The sequence below is a fragment of the Juglans regia genome, chromosome 14 (genome assembly GCF_001411555.2).
Source record: "Juglans regia cultivar Chandler chromosome 14, Walnut 2.0, whole genome shotgun sequence".
In the NCBI taxonomy this organism is placed as follows: domain Eukaryota; kingdom Viridiplantae; phylum Streptophyta; class Magnoliopsida; order Fagales; family Juglandaceae; genus Juglans; species Juglans regia.
Genome location: NC_049914.1, coordinates 6,225,221 through 6,247,266, shown reverse-complemented (window position 1 = coordinate 6,247,266; position 22,046 = coordinate 6,225,221). Strand labels below are relative to the sequence as shown.

The window sequence follows — 22,046 nt, the reverse complement described above, 5'->3', positions numbered from 1 at the left end:
CAAAGAGTGTTGTCTCTTGGACGTTTGTATGTAAAGAGTATCAACAATAGTGAAGACCAGACCAATCATAAAAGGAAATAGTGTACTAGTGGAATTTCAAATGCATTATTTTAGTTTATAATGTCATGTGTGATATGGGGATATCCCAGAATCCGGTTATGAATGTAAGTTTCTCTGATAAATGAATGATGACAGTTTTCCTTAAAAAAAATTAGGAACATATATAACAAAATTCATCCCAATGTACAAATAATTAGTAGCATGTAGATTTTAATCAAACCATAAGATCATCTCGTTTGGTTACACAAACCAAACTGTCTCATCTCATATCGTCATTATAACTTTCTTAAACTACAATATAAAATATAATAAACAATTCAATTTTTTCAAATTCTAAAATAAAAATAATATTAAAAAATAATATTTTAATAATATTTTATTCAACTTTCAATTTTTATCTCATCTCATCTCATCTCATCTGTGTAACCAATGGCCAAAATTTAAAATATACTATGTGATGACCCGCTCATTATATTCAATCTGAAAGATATTCAAAAATTACAAATTAGAACTGGGACGGGCCGGTCTGGTGCCATTTTGAAGCTCGATCACTTCCAAATTAAATTATTTAATACCACATGGACTTAATCCTAAAAAAAAACACACACATGAAGTCAATAGCAAATGGACATGAGCACAAGCTATGTCACAAAAAAATTGATATCAAATCTTATATATCAATGTACATAAATATTGAGTACGTACATTTAAATGTCACTTCACACTAGCAACCCCTCATGATCTTTAAAAAATAAAGTAAAAAAGATTTATCCTATTTGTAAGCTAGTATGTAAAGTACACAAATTTTATTTGTAAGAAAGTTATTTATTTGTAAATCAAATTTTGTAATGTCAACCACATGGAAGGTGTGTGCTTTATACACCGACTTACAAATATAATTTTTCAAAAATAAAAAAACAAAGTGAGAGTCTAAGGCCGGTTTGTTTGAAAAAAGTTTCAATCCCAAAATTCTTATTCTATGTATCTCTTTCTCAAACATTACTCAAACACAAATATTTTCAAACTAATCATAACAAATTTTTTAAACTAATCACTACAATTTTCCTAAACTTTCAAACAAAAAATAAAAAATAATTCAAAAATTTTAAATCTAAAAATAAAAATAATATTAAAAAATTATATTCTAACAATATTTTAACTTTGTAATATTTTTTTATTCAACTTTTTTCTCTTCTTTCTCAAAATTTCATAAAATATTAACTCAAATTATTTCATTACTATTAATAAACTATCTCATTACCATTCACAAAATTTTCATTTTATATCGTCTTACTCCTCAAACTTATCTACCACCGGATCAGAGGGGTTGGATCCTCGCAAGCCACCTCCATAAGACCGGACCCTATTCATGCGACCACTCTCGTAGGGATCCGTCATCCGACACCAACCTGGCCTTAAAGTCTTAAATTATGGCTGTTAATATTTTTTGGGGAAAAAAAAATATTGTTGTCTTTTAGGGAACTTTTATATGTTCTTAAAATTTCAATAAGCCCAAAATCAGCCTAAGATTGCATGCATCTCTTTCATCTATAAAAGTATAAAACTTCGAGCAATCTCTACTCGATCGACTTAGCCCTGCGGTGGTTGTGCTAATCATCTATATCTCCTAGCTGCCTCTAATATTGTATTTGAAGCCACACCAAAATTAATAATCTAGGACTATGTGCTTAAATATTTAATTCAATTATATATATATGATATTAATACAGCTCGAGTCACGGGTACACTTTTGTTTTTTTCTTTTAACATATAATTGCTAGCTAACAAATTTTATCGTGGAAAAATCTCTTGGGAGATCCTATTTGATGTCCGGAAACATAAACCAAAATATAAAATTATAATTTTAAACCCTATAAAATATATATATATATATATATATATATATTGATATATATCTCACCTACCATAGATTTCGCGATTGAAAAATCTTATAAAAATTTGCTACAAATCTGAAAATAAAATCATGACAAGTTTTGTTGTCTATGCTCGTACGAATAGAAATGGCTTGTAAAAAGCTTGAATTAACAAAACAGATCATATGTGCTGGTCCAAAAAGTTCTGGTTGATGATTTAGTGCTATTAATTCTCACCAATATATTATTAGAAGGATCATAAAAACTTTGGCTGAGCGAGGAGGAAAAACTGTAGTGTATTTCATTGCATTGCTGGTGTAGATCAATTAATTACTTTATATTTCGTCTCAAAAGACCCCATTTTCATCTCAAAAAATTTTTTGAAAAAAAAAACAATTCGTCTCTAAGTTGTCTCAAAAAGCCGTCTCAAAAGGTCTTTTGGGATGAAATTTGATTTTCATCTCAAAAAAATACTTTTGGGGACAAAATTTGCCGGAACTAGTCGAATTAGTTCGAATAAGAATTTTTTTCTAAGACGTAACATTTTCGTCCCAGAAACACATTCGAATGGAATCACCAACCTGAACTGTTCAAACTATATAGAAACTTGATTCAAATGATCGAATAGATTTGATCATGTTCGAACTAACAGAGTGTTTGAACACAATTAATATGAACAATTGCTGCCAGTTTAAATATAAAATGACTATTTGAACGGGAGTTCGTTCGAACTCTAGGTTTTGCAGTTCGAACAGATCGACTGGATTTTTCTCAGGTTGTTCGAATGGTTTTATTTTCCGGTTCAAACACAAGGTAAAAAGATTTACCGTTCGAACTGAGTATTTTCCGTTTGAACGGTACTCATTGTACATAATTGATTTTAATTAAAAATATGATATTAATATTAAATAATATAATTGAAACATCACATTTGTTCAAATGTTCTGGGATAGAATAATAAAAAGACAATTAAAAAAAAAATAAGTTATAGGATTGTGGTGGTGACATAGAGTTTTGGGACATCATTGATTGCCATTGTTCAAACATTTTCTGGGATTGAACCTCCAGCTTCTTCTGCATGTTTTCTTCTAATCTCGCCTTTAATTCCGCTGTTTAATCTAATCGGGTCAACAACTCTTTTTCCTTGGATCTCAAATGTTCTATCTCAGGCCTTGCTTCCTCTAATTCTTGAGTTTTGTCATTCAGTCTGACTTGAGAAGAGAATGATGATGTTGATGATGACTTCACACAACGTCCTAAGCTCCTCAAATATCCAGAACGTGGTCCAAGAACTTGAGAAAATATCTGAGCATCGTTGACAAATGATTCATCAGATGGATCTGTAGCAGTTTTCTTAAATGATATCATCTTGTCCTACAAAAAAAAAAAAAAAATTTAAAATTAGTATAAGTAAAAAAAAATAGTATTAGACAATTGAATTAAAAAAAATTTAAATTTACATAATTTGCTTCTACTTTGGGACTGGTCCAAACACCATCACAATTTTTATGTATTTTAGCATATAATTAGGTCAGATTATAGTCAGTAGGACTTTCTTCTTGCTGCAAAAGGACAATCTATATTAGAACTTAAATCAGAAAAGTATATATGTTAACATTTAACAGGGACTAATATAACGTTACTATTTTTTTAGATAAACGATGAAAAGATCGAGAACCCGCATAATGATGTATCGTTAAATTTGATTTATTTAATTTGTTCGCAATACTCCGTTGCTAAAAAAGAAGGAAAAACATTATGTCTATATGTTTAATATATTTATCATATACTATAAAAAAGATAATTACCTGATAAGTAGGATCTTCAAACATATCACAAACCTTTTCCTATTCGTTTGGTGACATTGTTTGGAATGGATTTTGACGCGTCTCTGTTGCAGTACTTTTTGATAGTGTGTATGACATCGACCTTTGTACTTTCGAAATGCATTGGATATCAACTCCTCAATCGTTAGTCTATTCTCTCGCTGACCAAAATTAAGTTCAAACTCGTCTTTAAAAAAATTATAAACAGTTAGTATAAATACAAACTAATTATAAATTAACATGTTATACTTAAATTTTTACTAAGTAAATTATTACCAAGCAACGATTTTTGATGTGGTCTTTCACATCTTGAGAAACTTTAACCTAGGAGAATGTAGCCATCAGTGCATATATTTGCTGCGCATGTTCAAGTTAACTATTAATTTGTATCAATTTATATTATATTATATTCCATGAACTTAAACCTATATTGATATGGAGATTCATCACTAATCTCTAGACCCAATATGAGTATTTATGATCAATTCTATTTACATATAAATGCTCCTCCACTACTACCAAGTTATAATAACTAACATTTTTGCACTTCTTGCATGGATATCTTATAAATCCTCCATCGTCAACATCCCTGCGAGCAAATTCTATAAAAAATTTCACCCCTTGTGCATACTCCTTATAATCATGACCAAGTCTATCTCCCAACAGCATCCAACTCTTATCCATTGTATTTTCGTTACTCGTCGACTGTCATTTAAAAAAACCTAATTCATGGATAAACACTATCAAGGGTTTTTTCATATTCACTGCTTCTATTTTGATAAGGTAGTTGGTCATATACCATTCGAGAGACTATTATCTATATCACTTGTATACTTAATCCAAAACTCTCATATTAGTTAAAATTTCGACAGCATTTTCCTACAATTCTCTAAGTATACTAGTCGCGAAAAGTCTTCGACCTTACCCATGGGCCGAACAACTTACAGACCACACACCCAAAGAATGTAAGAAAATATTGAACCAAAATTTTTAAAACTAACACAAGAGTTTAGACTGAATATATCTATCATATAGATGATAGAATCTCAAACTGTCAACTTTGGACAATTCAAGAGTTGTACACAAACATTCTTTACGAGAATATTTGGCCACAACTCTCGAACGAGTCTAAGGTTCAATCGCATATGAAAATAATACTAACATTATAGTCCTAACTAGTAAACCAAGCCACTATTATATAAAACATAATCGTATGTAATAATTCAAACATAAACTATTCTATGGAAATATTAAAATAATATTTGGGTGTTTATTTTAAATGTAATTGGTTTGTTAGCTTATATTATTTTAATTTGAGTATTTTATGAAAAGTCATCGTATTTTTTTTTCTTTTGGGTATTTTATGGAAAAAATTCATATTATTTGGGTGTTTAATTTATAGGTAATTGGTTTGTTGGTTTATATATTTTTTTTAATTTGAGTATTTTATGGAAATACCCAAATATTATTTTAATTTGGGTATTTTATGAAAATAATCGTTTTTTTTTTTTCTTTTGGGTATTTTTATGAAAATAACTCATATTATTTGGGTGTTTAATTTATAGGTAATTGGTTTGTTGGTTTATATTTTTTTAATTTGAGTATTTTATGGAAATACCCAAATATTATTTTAATTTGGGTATTTTATGAAAATAATCATATTTTTTTATTTTGGGTATTTTATGGAAATAATTTATATTATTTGAATGTTTAACAAATCAATATCACAAATTAACAAATTCATTTCACAAACCAACAATATCACAGATCACCATATTATTCATCCCCAAATCACAATAACATACTAACAACAATAACAATATTACACTAATTCATTCACAAATCACACATTAATTATTTTCACAAATCACACAATATATATAAATACATCAATACCCAAGTACATTACACTAATTGTTGTCACAAATACCAAATTATTCATCTCCAAATCACACTAACATACTAAAAACATTAACAATATTCTTTCCCAAATCACACTGACATACTAAAAACATTAACAATATTCATCCCCAAATCACACTAACACACAAAATCGTAGACAATATTACATTAACATTAACATAACAAACTTTCTTACTAAAATTCACCATAACTTTCTTACACTAATTTAGAAACCTTACCTCAAATTTGTGCAATCCAATAAATCTCCACAAATTACCAATACCTACATGTACATAAATCGTTATGAGAAAAACAATAAATCAAATCCAATAAACAACTACATATAAATTCGAAATACAAAACAAAACCACAAAAAACAATCCTTATCTCGACTACAAAGCAACTTCTCTCTCTTTTGAACCTCTTCTATCTCTCTAGAACCTCTCCTCTCAATCTTTCGTCGTTGCCTTCTCTCTCTCTCTCTGTGAAGTACTCCACGGCCGAATGAAGAAATGAGGAGAATCCGCGTGAAATATGACGGAAAGTATAGGTTTCTAAGTTTGTAATGTACCGTTTGAAGGTGAAAATTTGCCAATGGTGCCTAAATTCCGTGGATTTTGATTCAACCTTTAACTGTTCGAACGAACATCACAAGTATTCGAATGAGAAGTTAAGAATATTTCCCAGCATATTCCTTTAATGAAGACAGATAAAGAATTCACTATCAATTTCGTATGCCACATATCCGTTCGAATGGATGCATATTCTATTCGAATGGATGTATATTCCATGGATTTGACACCAAGTTTCCCGTCAAACACATTCTACGAGAAAATTTTGTTCGAACAAATACTAATGCACTATACTAACTGTTCGAACACCATACTAGTCTGTTCGAACAAGAACCCTATCCATTCAAACATATATATTATACTATATAATATATATATATAATAAATAATATACTATTCTTAGTGTATATACTAACACTATACAAATATTATACTATACTATATATAATATTCATATTAGTAATATATGTATACTATATAATATTATATACTATATAATATTCAAATTAGTACAATATATATACTACGAATAGTATATATTACCCCGTTCGAACTACCATCTTGTCTGCTCGAACGTACTTAATGCATACGACAGCTTTTCAAACTCGCCATTTTCAGTTTGAATGAAACTGTTTAATACAAATACCAGTTTGAATATCGAATGGCAGAAACTCAAATCTCCTAAACCCAGTTCGAACTCTCGAAGCCGTTGCTCGCCGTCGCCGCACCAACTTCGCCATTCAAAGCCCTAACTGTTCTAAGAGGTATGCCCTTGATGATCTACTACAAAGAGGTTCATTTTTAATTTAATTTGAGTTCTGTGAAGGGGTTGGATTTCAAATCAATCCGACCCCATTTTGGTGTTTTTAATGCCGCTACGCACGGCTCTTAATCGGTAGAAATGATGAGCTTCACTCCTTAATCATTTCTACCGATTTAAACCAAGCATTGCTTCGGTTTATGTGGTTTTCACGTTCGGTGCTGAGTTGACTCAGCCATGGCTGTTTGGCAAGTTTGCGTTCGAACGACTTCAAGGCCATTCGAACGCTTAATTTCCAAACTGTAATTGTAGTGTTAGAATATGATAGTACCCGTTCGAACGCTTATGATTTACGTTAAGAAGCGTTCGAACATATATAATTTATGTTCAAACTTATATGTCCTTTTGGCCAAACAATGAAGATTTAATACTATTCGAATGAGACTCTATTCCGTTCGAACATATGTGTGTTTAGTTCGAACATAGTGATTAGCTTTTAGATTGTAATTATTGTTAATTCAAACATAATATTTTCTGCTTGAACGGATTGTTTCTATTCAATTCAAACATATTTCTTTAATATAATATGATTATAATCTTATTAATATTTGTTGTGGTTTTATGATCAACAGTGAACTAATGGCAACTACTGGATGAAAACGTGGGAGAGAAGCCGGCCAACCTAGCGGAGAAGCAAGTGCTTAGCAGCAAAGGCCGATATTGGTCAACTGAGAGATCATTCTAGATGACTTCTATGATATTGTGTGGGATGGACAAAGCATATACTCCATCATCACCGACCGGGGATGGACACCGATCTGTCAGCAGAGGGGTGTTGCCTATCCGGACATGGTCGGTGAGTTCTACTGTACTATGGGTGAGATGGAGGCTGATGTAGGGTGGGCAAAAACTCAGGCGACTCCGACTCCGACTCCAGTCGACATTCGCTCTGATTCTGACTCTGTTAGAGTCAGAGTTCGGAGTTGAACAAGACTCTGACTCCGAATCCGACTTCGATAGATATATTTAATATTACAAAATAAATAAAAGTAGCTCCGTTGGCCTAATGGTTGTTGACCTTTTTATTAAACTTCAGTAATGGAGTTTGAGCCCCCCTCCCAAAGAGAGCAATTTTTTTTTTAGGCCTTTTAATTAAATGACAACGTACTCACTCATCCTCAATTTTCCTAGACCCCACGAGACATCTTTCTCTGTTTCTCACTTCTTCCTCTTGTCTCATGCCGATCTTCACTTCTTCTTCTTCAATGTTCTTCACTTCTTCTTTAAATTGGTGCTGTTGTGTGTTACAGTCTGATGAGGAGCACCACTTCGAGTCCAAGGCCAGGACTTGCAAGGATTTATTTTTTCTAACATTTCGACCCTCTCTCTCTCTCTCTCTCTCTCTCTCTCTCTCTCTCTCTCTCTCCCTTTAATCCATACATTTTCTTTTTTCCTTTTGTAACATGCAATACATTTTCTATTTCTGCCTAACATTTTTTTTTACATGTTTTTGTTTGATTTTTGAATCTGGAAGTAACATCGAATACTGTGTGCTGCTCCGAGTTGGGGCTCCGAGCTCCATGCTCCAAGTTCCGACCATCGATTGGAGTTGAACTCCGACTCCCTTATGAGTTCGAGTCGGAGCACATTTTGGCCTCCGACCCCACTCAGAGTTGGAGTCAGAGGTCTGAAACGACTCCTCCGACTCCAACAGAGTCGGAGCTCAGTCCTAGGCTGATGTGGATACCTTCACCTTTACCGTTTGGGGAGTGAGTATTACTATCTCCCCCTCTGTTATTTTTTATTTTATTGGTATCCCATGCATGATTGGCGCATACCCTACACCGATTACACCGGCTGCGCCAGATGTAGGGATAGATGGTGAGGGTGATAGTGAGGACAAAGCTCCAGCAGATGACGGTGTCACAGACAAGTAGATTGTACAACATTTATAAGAATGCTAAATTTAATTTTTTCCACTAACGTCGATTGGAGGAAACATAAGATAGATTTCGGCATCGAGTGAGCTAGATTTATGTTACGAATATCTTGAGGAAAGCCGATTGATCTGCCATTATATTTCTTCCTCCTCATTCGATCTGAGTCACACTATTCAAGTGAAGACAATTTACCACTTGCACTGATGATCTCTAACCTCCTAGTCTGATTGGGGGTTAATGTGCAAATGACTGAGAGGAGGCAGCCATAGATCAAATCCCTTAACATGATGACATGTAGTAGGAGCGAGAGCTACTTGCAGAAGACTCGAGCTAATATTCCAGCAACACAAGATAGTGACACGACGAGTGATCCAGCTTATACTCCTGTCGGTGTTCAGAGACAACTTGCTGGGGCTACTTTGGATGAGGCACGATCTCTGCTCGAGGAGCATCGCCGACTTTTGATCAAGGAGATCATTGAGCCGATCATGGGGAAGCTTCAGGAGATGGAGGAACGCATATATTCCTTACAGGAGGATTTTGAGTTACTTATGAGATAGATAGTTTTAGTTTTTATTTCACTTTTTTATGTTGTATCGAACATTATATTTTTGGGATGTAATTAGTGTATAATTTTTTTATTTTTGGTGTTTGCTAGCTTGTTTGTTGTCAAAAATATTTTTTCTTATTTTACTAAAGTAATATTTATTTAACTAAAAATCTTATTTAACATAAAAGAACTCATTAAAATATTTTTAAATTAATTACATAAAATTAATTTAATTTATGAAATATTTTAATTCACCATCAATAATATTATATAATATATCTATATTTTTTATATTTTGAAAATGATAACTAATGACATTTATTTTTAAGGTATTTTGGATGCCTTTCAATAAATTATTATAATTAAACAATCCCGTTCGAACATTTATTTTGGGTTCAAACTAAGTTCATACCATTCAAACCGAACACTTCCGTTTGAAAAATATTGAATCAAATCCTCGCCCATTTTTTTTTTAAATTTTTTATTTTATTTATAATTTCCAACCAAACAAGTCGTTTGAATGAATAAATGTGGTGTTTGAATTAGTTCAAACCCAATTTCTTTGAGTTCGAACTGTCTTGCAACCATCCCTCCAGATTTTTCCACCAAAAAAGGCCCGTTCGAACATAAAATTTCAGATTGAACGGTTTTGAACTTCCCCCAAAAAAATTATATGTACTTTCCCGCCAAGATTATTATTTGAACAGTGACTAAACCATTCGAACAAACGTTAACTCTTTATTCAAACATATTTTTACCCATTCGAACATATTTCTAATTTTGAGATGATATATTTTGTCATAGAAGATCTAGTTTGAACGGATATTTATCCATTCGAATGCCTTGAGAACCTCATCTATGTTTTGAGATAAAATTTAAATTTCTTCCCAAAAGTATTTTTCGGGATGAAATTGAATTCGTCCCTAATAAATTTCGGCTCTAAAAATGAATTTGTTGTAGTGTTTCAAGCTTACAACAATGTGGTTGATATTGTGAGAATACTTCCTTTTAGAGAACCAAAAATAATAGGAAAATACTTTAGCCACAATGAGATTATACAAAAATAATTTCACAAACTAATGTACCTTGATGTGATTCGTCAGATTGTAAAATAAATCTAATAAATCATATGAAGCCATGTCAGTTTGTGAGATTATTTTGTATAATTATTTTGTGGACGTAGACACATAGTAGTACTCAAGAATAACAGATGGGGTAAGGCTAGCTGGTTGATCAACGAATGAGAAGTGATTTAACCGCAAAGAAATTCTATAAAAGGAAATCTACAAATTGACGTGATTTGATGTGGTATATCAGATTGTAAAACTAATTTTATTATAAAATAGATCTAACATACTACATCAGATCACGTTAGTTTGTCGATTTATTTTTGTAGAATCTCTTTATAGCTATAACCCTTCTCTAATTTGATAAGAAAAACAATTTTCATCATTCAAGCAATAGACCTATGTTTTACAAATTATATCATATTTTTCTGTAATCATGCATGACGGCCTATTATTGGATGAGTAATACTAAGCACAATTTTCAAATAGACAAGTAACATACAATTGTTTTATAAAAAAGTAAGTTTCACTAATAAATATGATTTTTTTTTCTTACATTTTTTTAAGGTAGAGTCTACTTTTTGATAAGGGCTTGCATGCAACTTGTACAAATCATTTCTCATATTGGATTCTTTCTTGAATTATCACGTGTTGAATGTTTTGTAGGCATATAAAGTGATCGATCTATTGAATTTCAATTTTTTTTTTTTTAGTTTCTAATTGATTCTTTTGGAGAATAATAGTGCATTAACTGGAATAATTTTAAACCAGTACTAAGCATGCAATTAAGGAAATGTTAATTTGGACATGTTAATCGTTAATGACTTAATTGATCAGAATATTCTATTTACTGGTTATTGGACAACATATACTTAGATACACTGAAATATTGGTGTTCAGTTGAAGCTCCTAATTAAATATCATGAGTTGTATCATGTATACATATCAAATTAATTAGCTTTGAGCAGCGATCTCACGGTACTGACAACTATATATAATTAGGACAAATCTTATATATAAAGCTCTAAGACCAAGTAGTCATGTACTTGACATGATATCCTAGATTAGTACTGTACCTAGAGATAATAACCACTTTCTTTTGTCTTTTATGACCTAGAGATAATAACCAATCAAAACTAGGAGTGTGCAGAATTCCGACTCCGCCCGACCTCCGCTCCGATGCCGACTCCAACAGAGTCGGAGTTGTCGGAAATCGGAGTCGGAATTCGGAGTAGCTCCGAATAATTATTCGGAGTCGGAGTCAACTCCGAATTTTTTTTTAAACCCAGCTCCAAAACGACGTCGTTTTGGAGCTGGGTTTAAAAAAAAAATTATTGAACGACACCGTTCCACTTAATATGGAACGGCGTCGTTCGGAAGTTCCTTCTTGAAGGGGCTTCTTCTTCACGTCGTTCGCTCGTTCCTCACTTCCTCTTCCTTTTCACTTCTTCTTCTTCCTTCTTCCTTCTTCACTTCTTCTTCCTCCTTCACTTCTCTCTCGCGTCTCCCGTCCCAGTGACTGAACCAGTGAACCAGTGAAGTTCAGAACACCATTCGTCGTTGCTCCTCCCTGCCGCCGTCCCTCTGTTCAGCTTCCAGCCTTCCACCTACGGTGAGCCCTAAATTTATGAGCCCTAAATTTAATTCAAGCACGTCTCTTATGAATTGGAGCCAGCAGTTGTGATTCTTGTGTATTGAATATTCAATATAGTCCCCAACACGGCGCTCAAAAACATGAATTTTACATTGTTTTGAAAACTTGCGCTCGAGCGAGGTGTCGAGCGCAAGTCGAGCGCACGTTGTATTGAACATTGGCTCGAGCGATATGTCGAGCGGAAGTCAAACAAACCTCTCTGGAAGAGTTCTGCTCGAGAGCTACGTCGAGCGCTCATCGAGCGAAACTCTCTGTATTGATTCTGCTCGAGCGCGACGTCGAGCGCAGGTCGAGCGATCCTCTCTGTATGGATTATGCTCGAGCGCCACGTTGAGCGCACGTCGAGCGAACCTCTTTGGATGGATTCTGCTCGAGCTCCACTTCGAGCGCACATCGATCGAACCTTTCTGGATGGGTTCTGCTCGAGCACTATGTCGAGTGCACGTCGAGCGAACCTCTCTGTATTGCTTCTGCTCGAGCGCACGTCGAGCGCACGTCGAGCGAACCCATCTGGATGGGTTCGTCTGAGTCAAGCGCACATCAACCGAACCTCAATGTAATAATACATCGATACATGTATTATTATGATACAATAATACATGTCCTATTGTATAATACAATAGCCTAGTTTATTTTTAAACTAATTTTTTGCTTCTAATTTAATTTTTTCAGCTTCATTGATTGTGATATGGATCCTAGACATAGTGGAGATGATCGTCCACAAGGGGATGTGGCGGATGCCAATGCTACAACTCCTACACCGGTGGGTACTTCCACCCCTAGAGCCACATACATCTAGGGCAGCTACATCTAGAGCAGCTACATCTTGTGCGAGTAGTCGACTCCCACTCCCAGTTGATATAGAGGATGAAGATATGTTCAACGAGGAAGAGGAGATGCCCATTGAGCAAGATCAACCACCACGACCTTCTAAAAAGAGGTCGTGGACATGGGAGCATTTCACCAAAATTCCTGGTGAAATTGCGAACCCAGTGGCAAGATGCCATTACTGTGGATCACTTTGTGGATGCCATTCGAAGAAGTAAGGTACCAGTGTGTTAATAGCACATCTAAATGGTTGCCAACAATATAAGATAGCGAAGGGATTGCAAGCTACTGATCAGACCAACCTCAGTTACCAAACTTCTACAGCCACTGATGGTACACAGACTAAGAAATTGGTCATCCCTCAATACAGTGAGAAGATGTTGAGGGACATGCTTGCAGAGATGATAATTACTGATGAGATGCCATTTACCACAGTCGAGAAAAGAGGCTTTCGAAAGTTTCTAAATTTTGTTGAGCCACGATTTCCCATTCCATCACGGTATACAGTGATGCGAGATTGTATGAAGAGGCATGCGAAGGACAAGGAGGAGATGAGGAAGATGTTTATTACCACTGGCCAGAGAGTGTCTTTTACGACTGACACATGGACTTCCATACAGAACGTCTGCTACATGTGTATCACAGCACACTACATTGACAGTGAGTGGATTTTGCATAAAAAAATTATTGGTTTTAAAGAAATTGTGGATCATAAAGGTGCATCCATTGGGGCGAAGATGGATGATTGTTTAAAGGACTGGGGAATTCGAAAAGTGCTGTGTATTACAGTTGACAATGCCAGTGCGAATGAAACAGCAATTGATTGGTTTAAGCGGAACACGACGGTGAGAGATGATGTCATTCGGGCCCACGAGTTTATTCACGTTCGATGCTGTGCTCATATCATTAATCTCATAGTTGTTGAGGGATTAAAAGAGGTTCATGATTCCATAACCCGAGTCCGCAATATTGTACGATATGTGAGGGGTTTCCCTCAAAGGCTTGCCAAGTTTAAGGCAATAGCAGAAGATTTGAAGATTGAATGTTCTAGTATGCTGTGCTTGGACGTTCCGACTCGATGAAATTCTACATACATGATGTTGGATGTGGCACAGAAGTACCAAAAAGCATTCGAGCGGATGGAGGTCGAGGATGGGGGCCTGAGGTATGCTTTGTTGGAGCCAGCAGGACAGGGGCTCGGTGCGCCAGACGCACATGATTGGACCAGTGTGAGTTATTTTGTTGAATTTTTAAGAACTTTTTATGAGATAACCATGCGACTATCTGGATCCAAATATACGACTGCGAACTCATTTTTCAGTGAGCTCTCGGAGCTTCACTTCCAGTTGGAAAATAGTTGTACTGACTCTGCTGGATTGTTATCTGATATGGCTACGAGGATGAAGATCAAATATGATAAATATTGGGGGAATATTAAGAAGATAAATAGATTGCTATTTGTGGCTGTGATCCTTGACCCCCGAGTTAAGTTGGCCGTTCTAGAATTTTGGATAAATTCTGTCCTCGGGGCAGTGAAGGCTGGAGAGTTTATTAGATTGCTAAAAAGTGATGTTGATGGCTTATATCATCACTACAGTACTAGTGCTCAGCCTTCATCCGCAGTTGGTAGCTCCTCACATTCGAGGCTGACAGGATCGACAGTTTCCTCAGGTGATACTGACCCATCTATAGGGGTTAGAGGCAATCGTGTCATACGGCAGTATCATCAACTCATGTCAACAAGGAATATTATGCATTGTACATCTGAGGTTGAACGATATTTTATGGAAGCTGTCGAGGCACCTAGTGATGTATTTCAGTTATTAACTTGGTGGAAAGTTAATTCCACCAAGTATCCAGTCCTTTCCCGTGTGGCCCGAGATGTGCTAGCCATTCCTGTCACTACGGTTGCCTCAGAGTCGGCATTTAGCACTGGAGGTCGCGTGTTGGATGCTTATCGGAGTTCATTGTCACCGTCAACCGTGGAGGCCCTCGTTTGCACACAAAATTGGATAAATGAAACGCCCATTGGACTAGATACCGTTGGCGTTGATGCCGAGAGTTATAGGCTTGAATCGGGTAAGTTTATATGCTTTTAAATGATGATTTAATTATTTTTAATGTTTCTAACTTCTACTTTTTATGATTTTATAGATCTAATTGTGAACCCTAACATAATTACCGATGATTGAGAGTTTGGAACGGACGCTACTTGAGAGTTGGGATGGAGTTGAGAGAACCTCCTTTCTTGGTAAGAATCAAATTATTCTTTTACCGTATATAATTTTTTATTATCAATTTTTTTTCATCTATTGATTGCTACTTTCTATCTTCATTTCAGGCGTGACCAATGGAACATTGGGGTTTGAGTGAAACCCGTGTTTAATTTTTATGTAGTTAAATTTCAAGACTGAGTCATATTGTTATTACGTTATAAATGAGACTGTTATAACTTATGGCTACATCATACATGTTATTTACTTTTTAAACTATTTATATAGTTATATTTATGTACTTATATCCCGAGCAAATACGTGGGATAAATACTCTTTATTCTATAATTTCTATTAGTACTTATCCATCCTCTCTCAAAAGTTTATAATTTATTATCCAACTGAAATTAATCGAATTATACAAATTCGTACCATCATTCTTTTCTATAAAATTTTAAATTTGTGTAATTTTCAACTCATGAGTCATGAACACTTTTAATACTAAATTTCAGGCGGATATAAAACAAATTAAAGATATAATCAAAATTCAGTAACAAAATCAGAACGAATATTTAAATTATTGAAAACTCTTGAATAAACCAAATATTTGTAGATAGTTCACTTTTAAAAAAAAAATATATGTTGCCCACTATCTGAAACGAAATTGAACAACAAAATTTAAATAATAATAATAAAAAAAAATCTGAAATTGAGTTCGGAGTCGGAGCTCCGACCTCCGATCGGAATCGGACTCCGACTACGTTCGGAGTTAGAGTCGGAGGGGAACTTTGGCTCCGACTTTTGTCGGAGTCGGAGGTCGGAAATGACAACTCCGACTCCGTCGGAGTCGGAGCCCACCCCTAATCAAAACTATGATCCATTAATTTAATCATGGAGATAAATACTCCTTAATTTCTTTTTTCTTTTTTAATTTTTAGAAGATTAGATAGATCTAGTACTCATATAAGTACTAGTGCGGTATGTAGATGCATTACAAGAAAATTATTTATTTATATCTAATTATTTCTTATGAAAATGATTATTTCTTAATAAAAATAATATGTTTTCGTCGTAAATAGTCATTGTCGTTGTAAATAATTCATCACAAATACTTATTTTTCTTATAGTTAAAAATCACGTACATTTATGCATGTATATATAAATATATACAGTTTCCCTCATCAATAGTACTAGTACTCTAATGCATGTAATTAAGAGATGATATTTTATGAGCTTAATTATCAAAATATTTTACGTTATAATCGAGTTTAACGAAGTAATTCTAAAGAGAGAGAGACATATATATCATGTAGTAGTCTTTATATATAGTATTTAATATTTGTCTGTATAAGTTCTTGATCATGCATGCAGTACTATAGATTCTATATGAAAATTATTTAATATTGAGATGTTTATAAGATATAATTGGATAACTTAATTCGATGAATAAATTAGACTTAATTAGTACATGATCAATTGCTATGAACTATAGATAAACTAATCATGCAAGCTTCCATGCACCTTGGCCATAGTGTTGAGACATGCAGACTCAGCCCACGTTGTTCAATTATAAAATATATATGGATATATATACAGTTTCAATCTGCTAGCTGTTTTGTATAGGAATCTAGTTTGTGGAACGAACGACGTTTCCTTTGCCATAATTGTTATTTTGTGTCTTGATTAAAACTTAGTTTGAGCTTTCCTCTGCTGCGGTCGGTGCCCGAAACCACCTTCCTCATGCAACCACGAAGCTTCGTCTCCAAATTTGTACGGTGGTACGTATTACACTGCATATATACAGTCAAGCACACGTGTAGATCAATGAGTTTTCTGTTGATCCATAGTCACATACTATTTTACCTGCAGATCTGTTAATTTGCGGCGAAATTAATAATATTAGTAGCGAAACAAATCGCTGTAAATAAAAATTTTTAGCGACGAATTTTGTATTTTACTGGCTAATTTTTTAAAAGGCTCTACAATTGCGACGAAAGTTCGGTACAATAGAAGTCGCTGCAAATACTTATTTACAGCAATTTTTGAGATTATTTGCAGCAAATTTAAGCACCGAGAAAGATCTTGTTTCTTGTAGTGAGATGATCATGATGAACTATTTTATTGGCTTTAATTATATATATATCCTAGCTAATTATAATCAACCTTTATATATATACATGATATATATACACACATTCATAATATACATCAAATCTCGTCAGTTATATACTTAATTACATTAATTCAATTCCCATATTTTGTTTCAGTACTTAATAATAATAATAATAATAATAATAATAATAATACTAATAATAATAATGTGTCAATGTATGGGATCGAAATGTTATTTTGTAGATTGGCCGAATGATTTAATGGAATATATACCAACATATATATGAGTATAAATTCGGATACCAAAACAAAAATGTCACCTAAATCATCATGTGTTGTATATATATATAGTACTACGTACCTTAATCCTAGAAATTTGTTCTACACGTACGTACGTACGTTAGTAACATGCAGCATGAGTACAGCTAGCCCATCTAGATCTAGAGTACTTAATTATCATGAGCTGCCATATATAGCTAGCCATGCCTCGAATTTGTTGTCCTAATTGATTTATAAATACAAAAGAAAATAACCCCACTTGAATGAAAAATGTATTATAATTTAGAAAATGATTTAAACATAATAATTTTTTACAATATTTTACATAATAATATTTTAAATGATGGGTATTTTTGTAAAATATTTTATAAAAATAACATTATTTTATAAAAATACTCTAATTTTATAATATTGTTATACAATATGTTATGCAATATATTGTGTACATATTATTACTCTAAAAGAAAGGACAACATTATATATATTCGAATAAAAAATCTACACAACTTCCTACTATTCACACAATCTCCACACACCACATTTTTTTTTCATTTTTATTATTTTTTTCTTTTATCAAATATTTAATATATGAATAATGAATAAAAAAATTGAATTAGTTTAAAAAGAATAAATTCAAAAAAAATTTAAAAAAATATTAAAAATTTTAAAATTTTTAAAAAAATATGATATATAGAAGATGTGAGGTTGTGTAGCATTGCTCATATTCGAAATAGCAAATCCTAAATAATTAGTAAACTTTGAGAATCACCAGATAGGACTACACTGTCATCATTTTCAACCAACAACAATAATAATAATAATAATAATAATAATAATAATAATAATAATAATAATAATAATAATACGTTCTGTAATTTGTTCGTCTGTGTACGGCTGTTCCTATATAACGCATTTTCCATCCCGTAGCTTTTGTCACACTCATGATTTGTATAGTACCAGGAGTTCAGGAGATCATCCAGTACTCAGAAATAGTTCCAAAACCTTTATACAAATTAGAGAATTCAATCCATATCTCTCTCTATACATATATAGCTAGGCTGATCAGAAATGGGTAACAGCCTAAGGTGTTGCTTGGCTTGTGTTCTTCCCTGTGGAGCCTTAGACTTGATCCGTATCGTCCATTTGAACGGCAACGTTGAAGAGATTGCTGGACCAATCACGGCCGGTGAGATCCTTCGGGCTAACCCAAATCACGTCCTGACCAAACCCTGTTCTCAAGGCGTTGTACGTAAAATCTTGATCGTCTCGCCGGATTCTGAGCTCAAGAGAGGAAGCATATACTTCTTGATCCCGGTTTCCTCCCTGCCCGAGAAAAAACAAAGTGGTAACAACCCCAACAAATCCTCCAAGAGGAGCAAAAAGTGCTGCAGCACTGATGTCTCAGGTGGCTTTGTTCGTTATCCAGAGCCGGATTTCTTTTCCGAAAAGGAATCCTCAAGTCGGAATCGTAGGACTGGTACTGGTCGAGTTGGAGTATGGCGGCCACATCTTGAGAGCATCTCCGAGAACTAACAACTTCTTCTGTGTTTTACTAGTGCCGGGATCCGATTGCAATACCGCCGGTGACGATCAAGGTTAATTGTTTTTCTATGAGGTGGTAATTATACATCCATTTAATTCTCAAGAAAAACTAGGCCAGATAAATATTTCATGTACCGAAATGAATTTGTAATATTTTTTAATCCTCAAGTTTTGAGATAATTGAGATCATGGGAAAACTGATCTCTGAACTTCCTAACAACATGATCATGAAATTAATGATTCCATTCATGATCAAAATGATCATCGAAGCTTTAATTAATGAGCTCTCTAGCAATTTCGACGTTGATCGATCCACTAGTACTGTTAGACACAAATTAATTAGGTAAAACTCACATTTTTCTTTTGGAATTGCTATATATATATTGATGATGGGTTTACCGAAAGCTGATATAATATTGGTGTTGTCATTGTTTTGGATTTGGATTGAGTTGATCTTAATTCCATAATTCGATTTATTAATTTACTTAAATATTGAATCAGCAGATTCATTAATAACTCTAACTTGTTAATTTTGTATTGGATTCGTACTGAGTTCGCAAATTAAAAAAAAAAAAAAAAAAACTACCAGTTTTAAATGCTATATATATATATATATATATATATAATGAGTTTGAGTTTTGTCATATTAAATTTAGAACTTATATCGATCGATCGATGGATCAAGTACCATAACGATCAGAAGCCTAGAACCCATTTGATCATTAAATGAATTATTTGATCCATGCATGCATCAACGTCCATAATTCGTCAATTTTATATAGGGTTCGTATCCAAATTGTGATCAGTGGCACTGTAAAAAAAATTGTTAGCCTTGATTAATTTACAAGAGAGCTCTCTCCAAGCTATATTTGTCATTATTCGCTGGATATTTTAATTAGCATAAATCCAAGTTCTCAATTAGATAGCGACATCTCGAGAGACGGCCCTACTTTAAAGAGAGAGACTCCTCCTCTCCTCTCTACAAACCACCACCAAAAGCTTTGGCTCCTCCCTCTCTCATTTCTCATTTATCCCTACTTCCTCTTCTCTCTAATTTTTCTTTTTTTCATTTCTTTTTTTAGTTATTTTTTCAAGATAAAGTATGGCGGAAGGCCGATTTGCTACTCTCTGATGTTTGACGACCACACACGCACCCTACCATAGGTTTCCCAAAGCACCAATGAGTCAGATGGGTGAAGTATTCCACCAAATGGAATTGTGCGTGATCCACATGCGTGGTCCAAAGTAGGCGTGTGAAATCTATGTGCCACACTAAGGGTTCTCTTCTGTCGCCACGCGCAGTTTTTCTGGATCCAGGGCCACCAGTTACTTTAGACCTGACTGACTGCCATACTCCTAGGGTGGTGTGTGGCTCTCACGCACCATCACAATCACTTTGTTTGTAACTTTTTCTCCAATATTAAAAATGCAGATCTATATCTTTTAAATATGTAATTCATTTTTTCTCATGTATCTTTAATTTCTGTTACATCTTTTGTTTTAGAAAAAAAAAAAAAAAAAAGCATATCGTCTCAAGGACTTTTGTCCATAGAGTTATGTGTCCTCTATTCCGTCTTAGACAGAGTATGGAGTTTGTTAACTTTGTCTTGGACATAGTTGTGCTGTCTCTCAGGTGATCTGAGAGAGATTTACAGTATAGACTAGATCATATTAGTCACGCTTGTATACTAGAGAGCTATTAATATTATAATTGACTTGTAATGAATATTTCAAATCAAAGTTATAATATTTGTTATTAATAAATACAGTTAGTTTTATATTAAAAAAAATAATAGTGTCATTTCCGCCCAACATATATATATATATATATATATATATATATATATATAAAATAAACGAATGCAAGCTGGCAAATCTTGTTGAACATATATTTCGTTTTGTGTAACTTCTGTCTTCACATGGATTCCCTCGTTTCTCTCTCCCACATATATTATACTAGCTTAATTATAACTACCTACACCCCCAACAATTTTTTAATATTTGGACCACAACCCTCCTTTTGTTTTAAGTCATGTTTGGATACTTTGGTCTTTGGAAACACATTTCATCTCGTCTGTTTATTTCAAAATTTTTTAAAATTTTATTCTCAAACATCACTTAAATATAAATATTTTTTAATTTCAAATTTTTAATTTTTTTATTTAATTATTACAATTTTCCAAAACTTTCAAACAAAATAAAAAAAAATTCAAAATTTTCAAATTTCAAAACAAAAATAATATTCAAAAATAATATTCAAACAATATTTTAATTTTATAATATATTTATTTAATTTTTTCTCTTTCATTTTTTACAATCCAATAAAACATCTTAACTCAAACGCTTTCATTATTATTCACCAATCATTTCAATACTATTCATAAAATTCTCATTTTATCTCATTATCCAAATATACCAGTTTTGTCACTGAGATATAATTACGTTTCTTGAATTGATTTTTGATTATTTATTAGAGTAACAATCTTACTGAAGCATTAAGCATAAATTTTGAATAAAAGATTAGGGTAATTGTGTTGTTGCTTTTACTACTATTCACAAACTCTTTCACTAATATTTACAAAATTTTCATATAATCTTATTACCCAAATATACCAATTTTGTCAATGAGATAATACTTACGTTTCTCGAATTGATTTTTTATTATTTATTAGAGTAACAATTTAATTACTCGAAGCATTAAGCATAAATTTTGAATAAAAGATTAGAGTTTTTTTTTTTTTGATACAGGGGGTGGGGGCTTTGAACCTGATTCTCCCATTTGGAGACCAGACCTTATCCATCTGGTCTAAAGGATTTTGGTAAATAGAAGATGAGCGGTGCTGCAATACCGCTCAGAGTGCACCGCT

At 33.4% G+C, this 22,046-nt stretch overlaps 1 protein-coding gene across 1 annotated transcript; it reads left to right on the top strand.

Moving 5' to 3' along the window:
- Positions 1-18,705: 18,705 nt before the first annotated feature.
- On the top strand, positions 18,706-19,170 carry LOC108996887. The gene has a single exon (XM_018972928.1). It carries the CDS (start codon positions 18,706-18,708, stop codon positions 19,168-19,170), a length of 465 nt encoding a protein of 154 aa, XP_018828473.1.
- The last annotated feature ends 2,876 nt before the right edge of the window (positions 19,171-22,046 follow it).

Coding starts and splice junctions, on each gene's coding strand:
- LOC108996887 (XM_018972928.1), top strand. CDS start 18,706: ATGGGTAACAGCCTAAGGTGTTGCTTGGCTTGTGTTCTTCCCTGTGGA.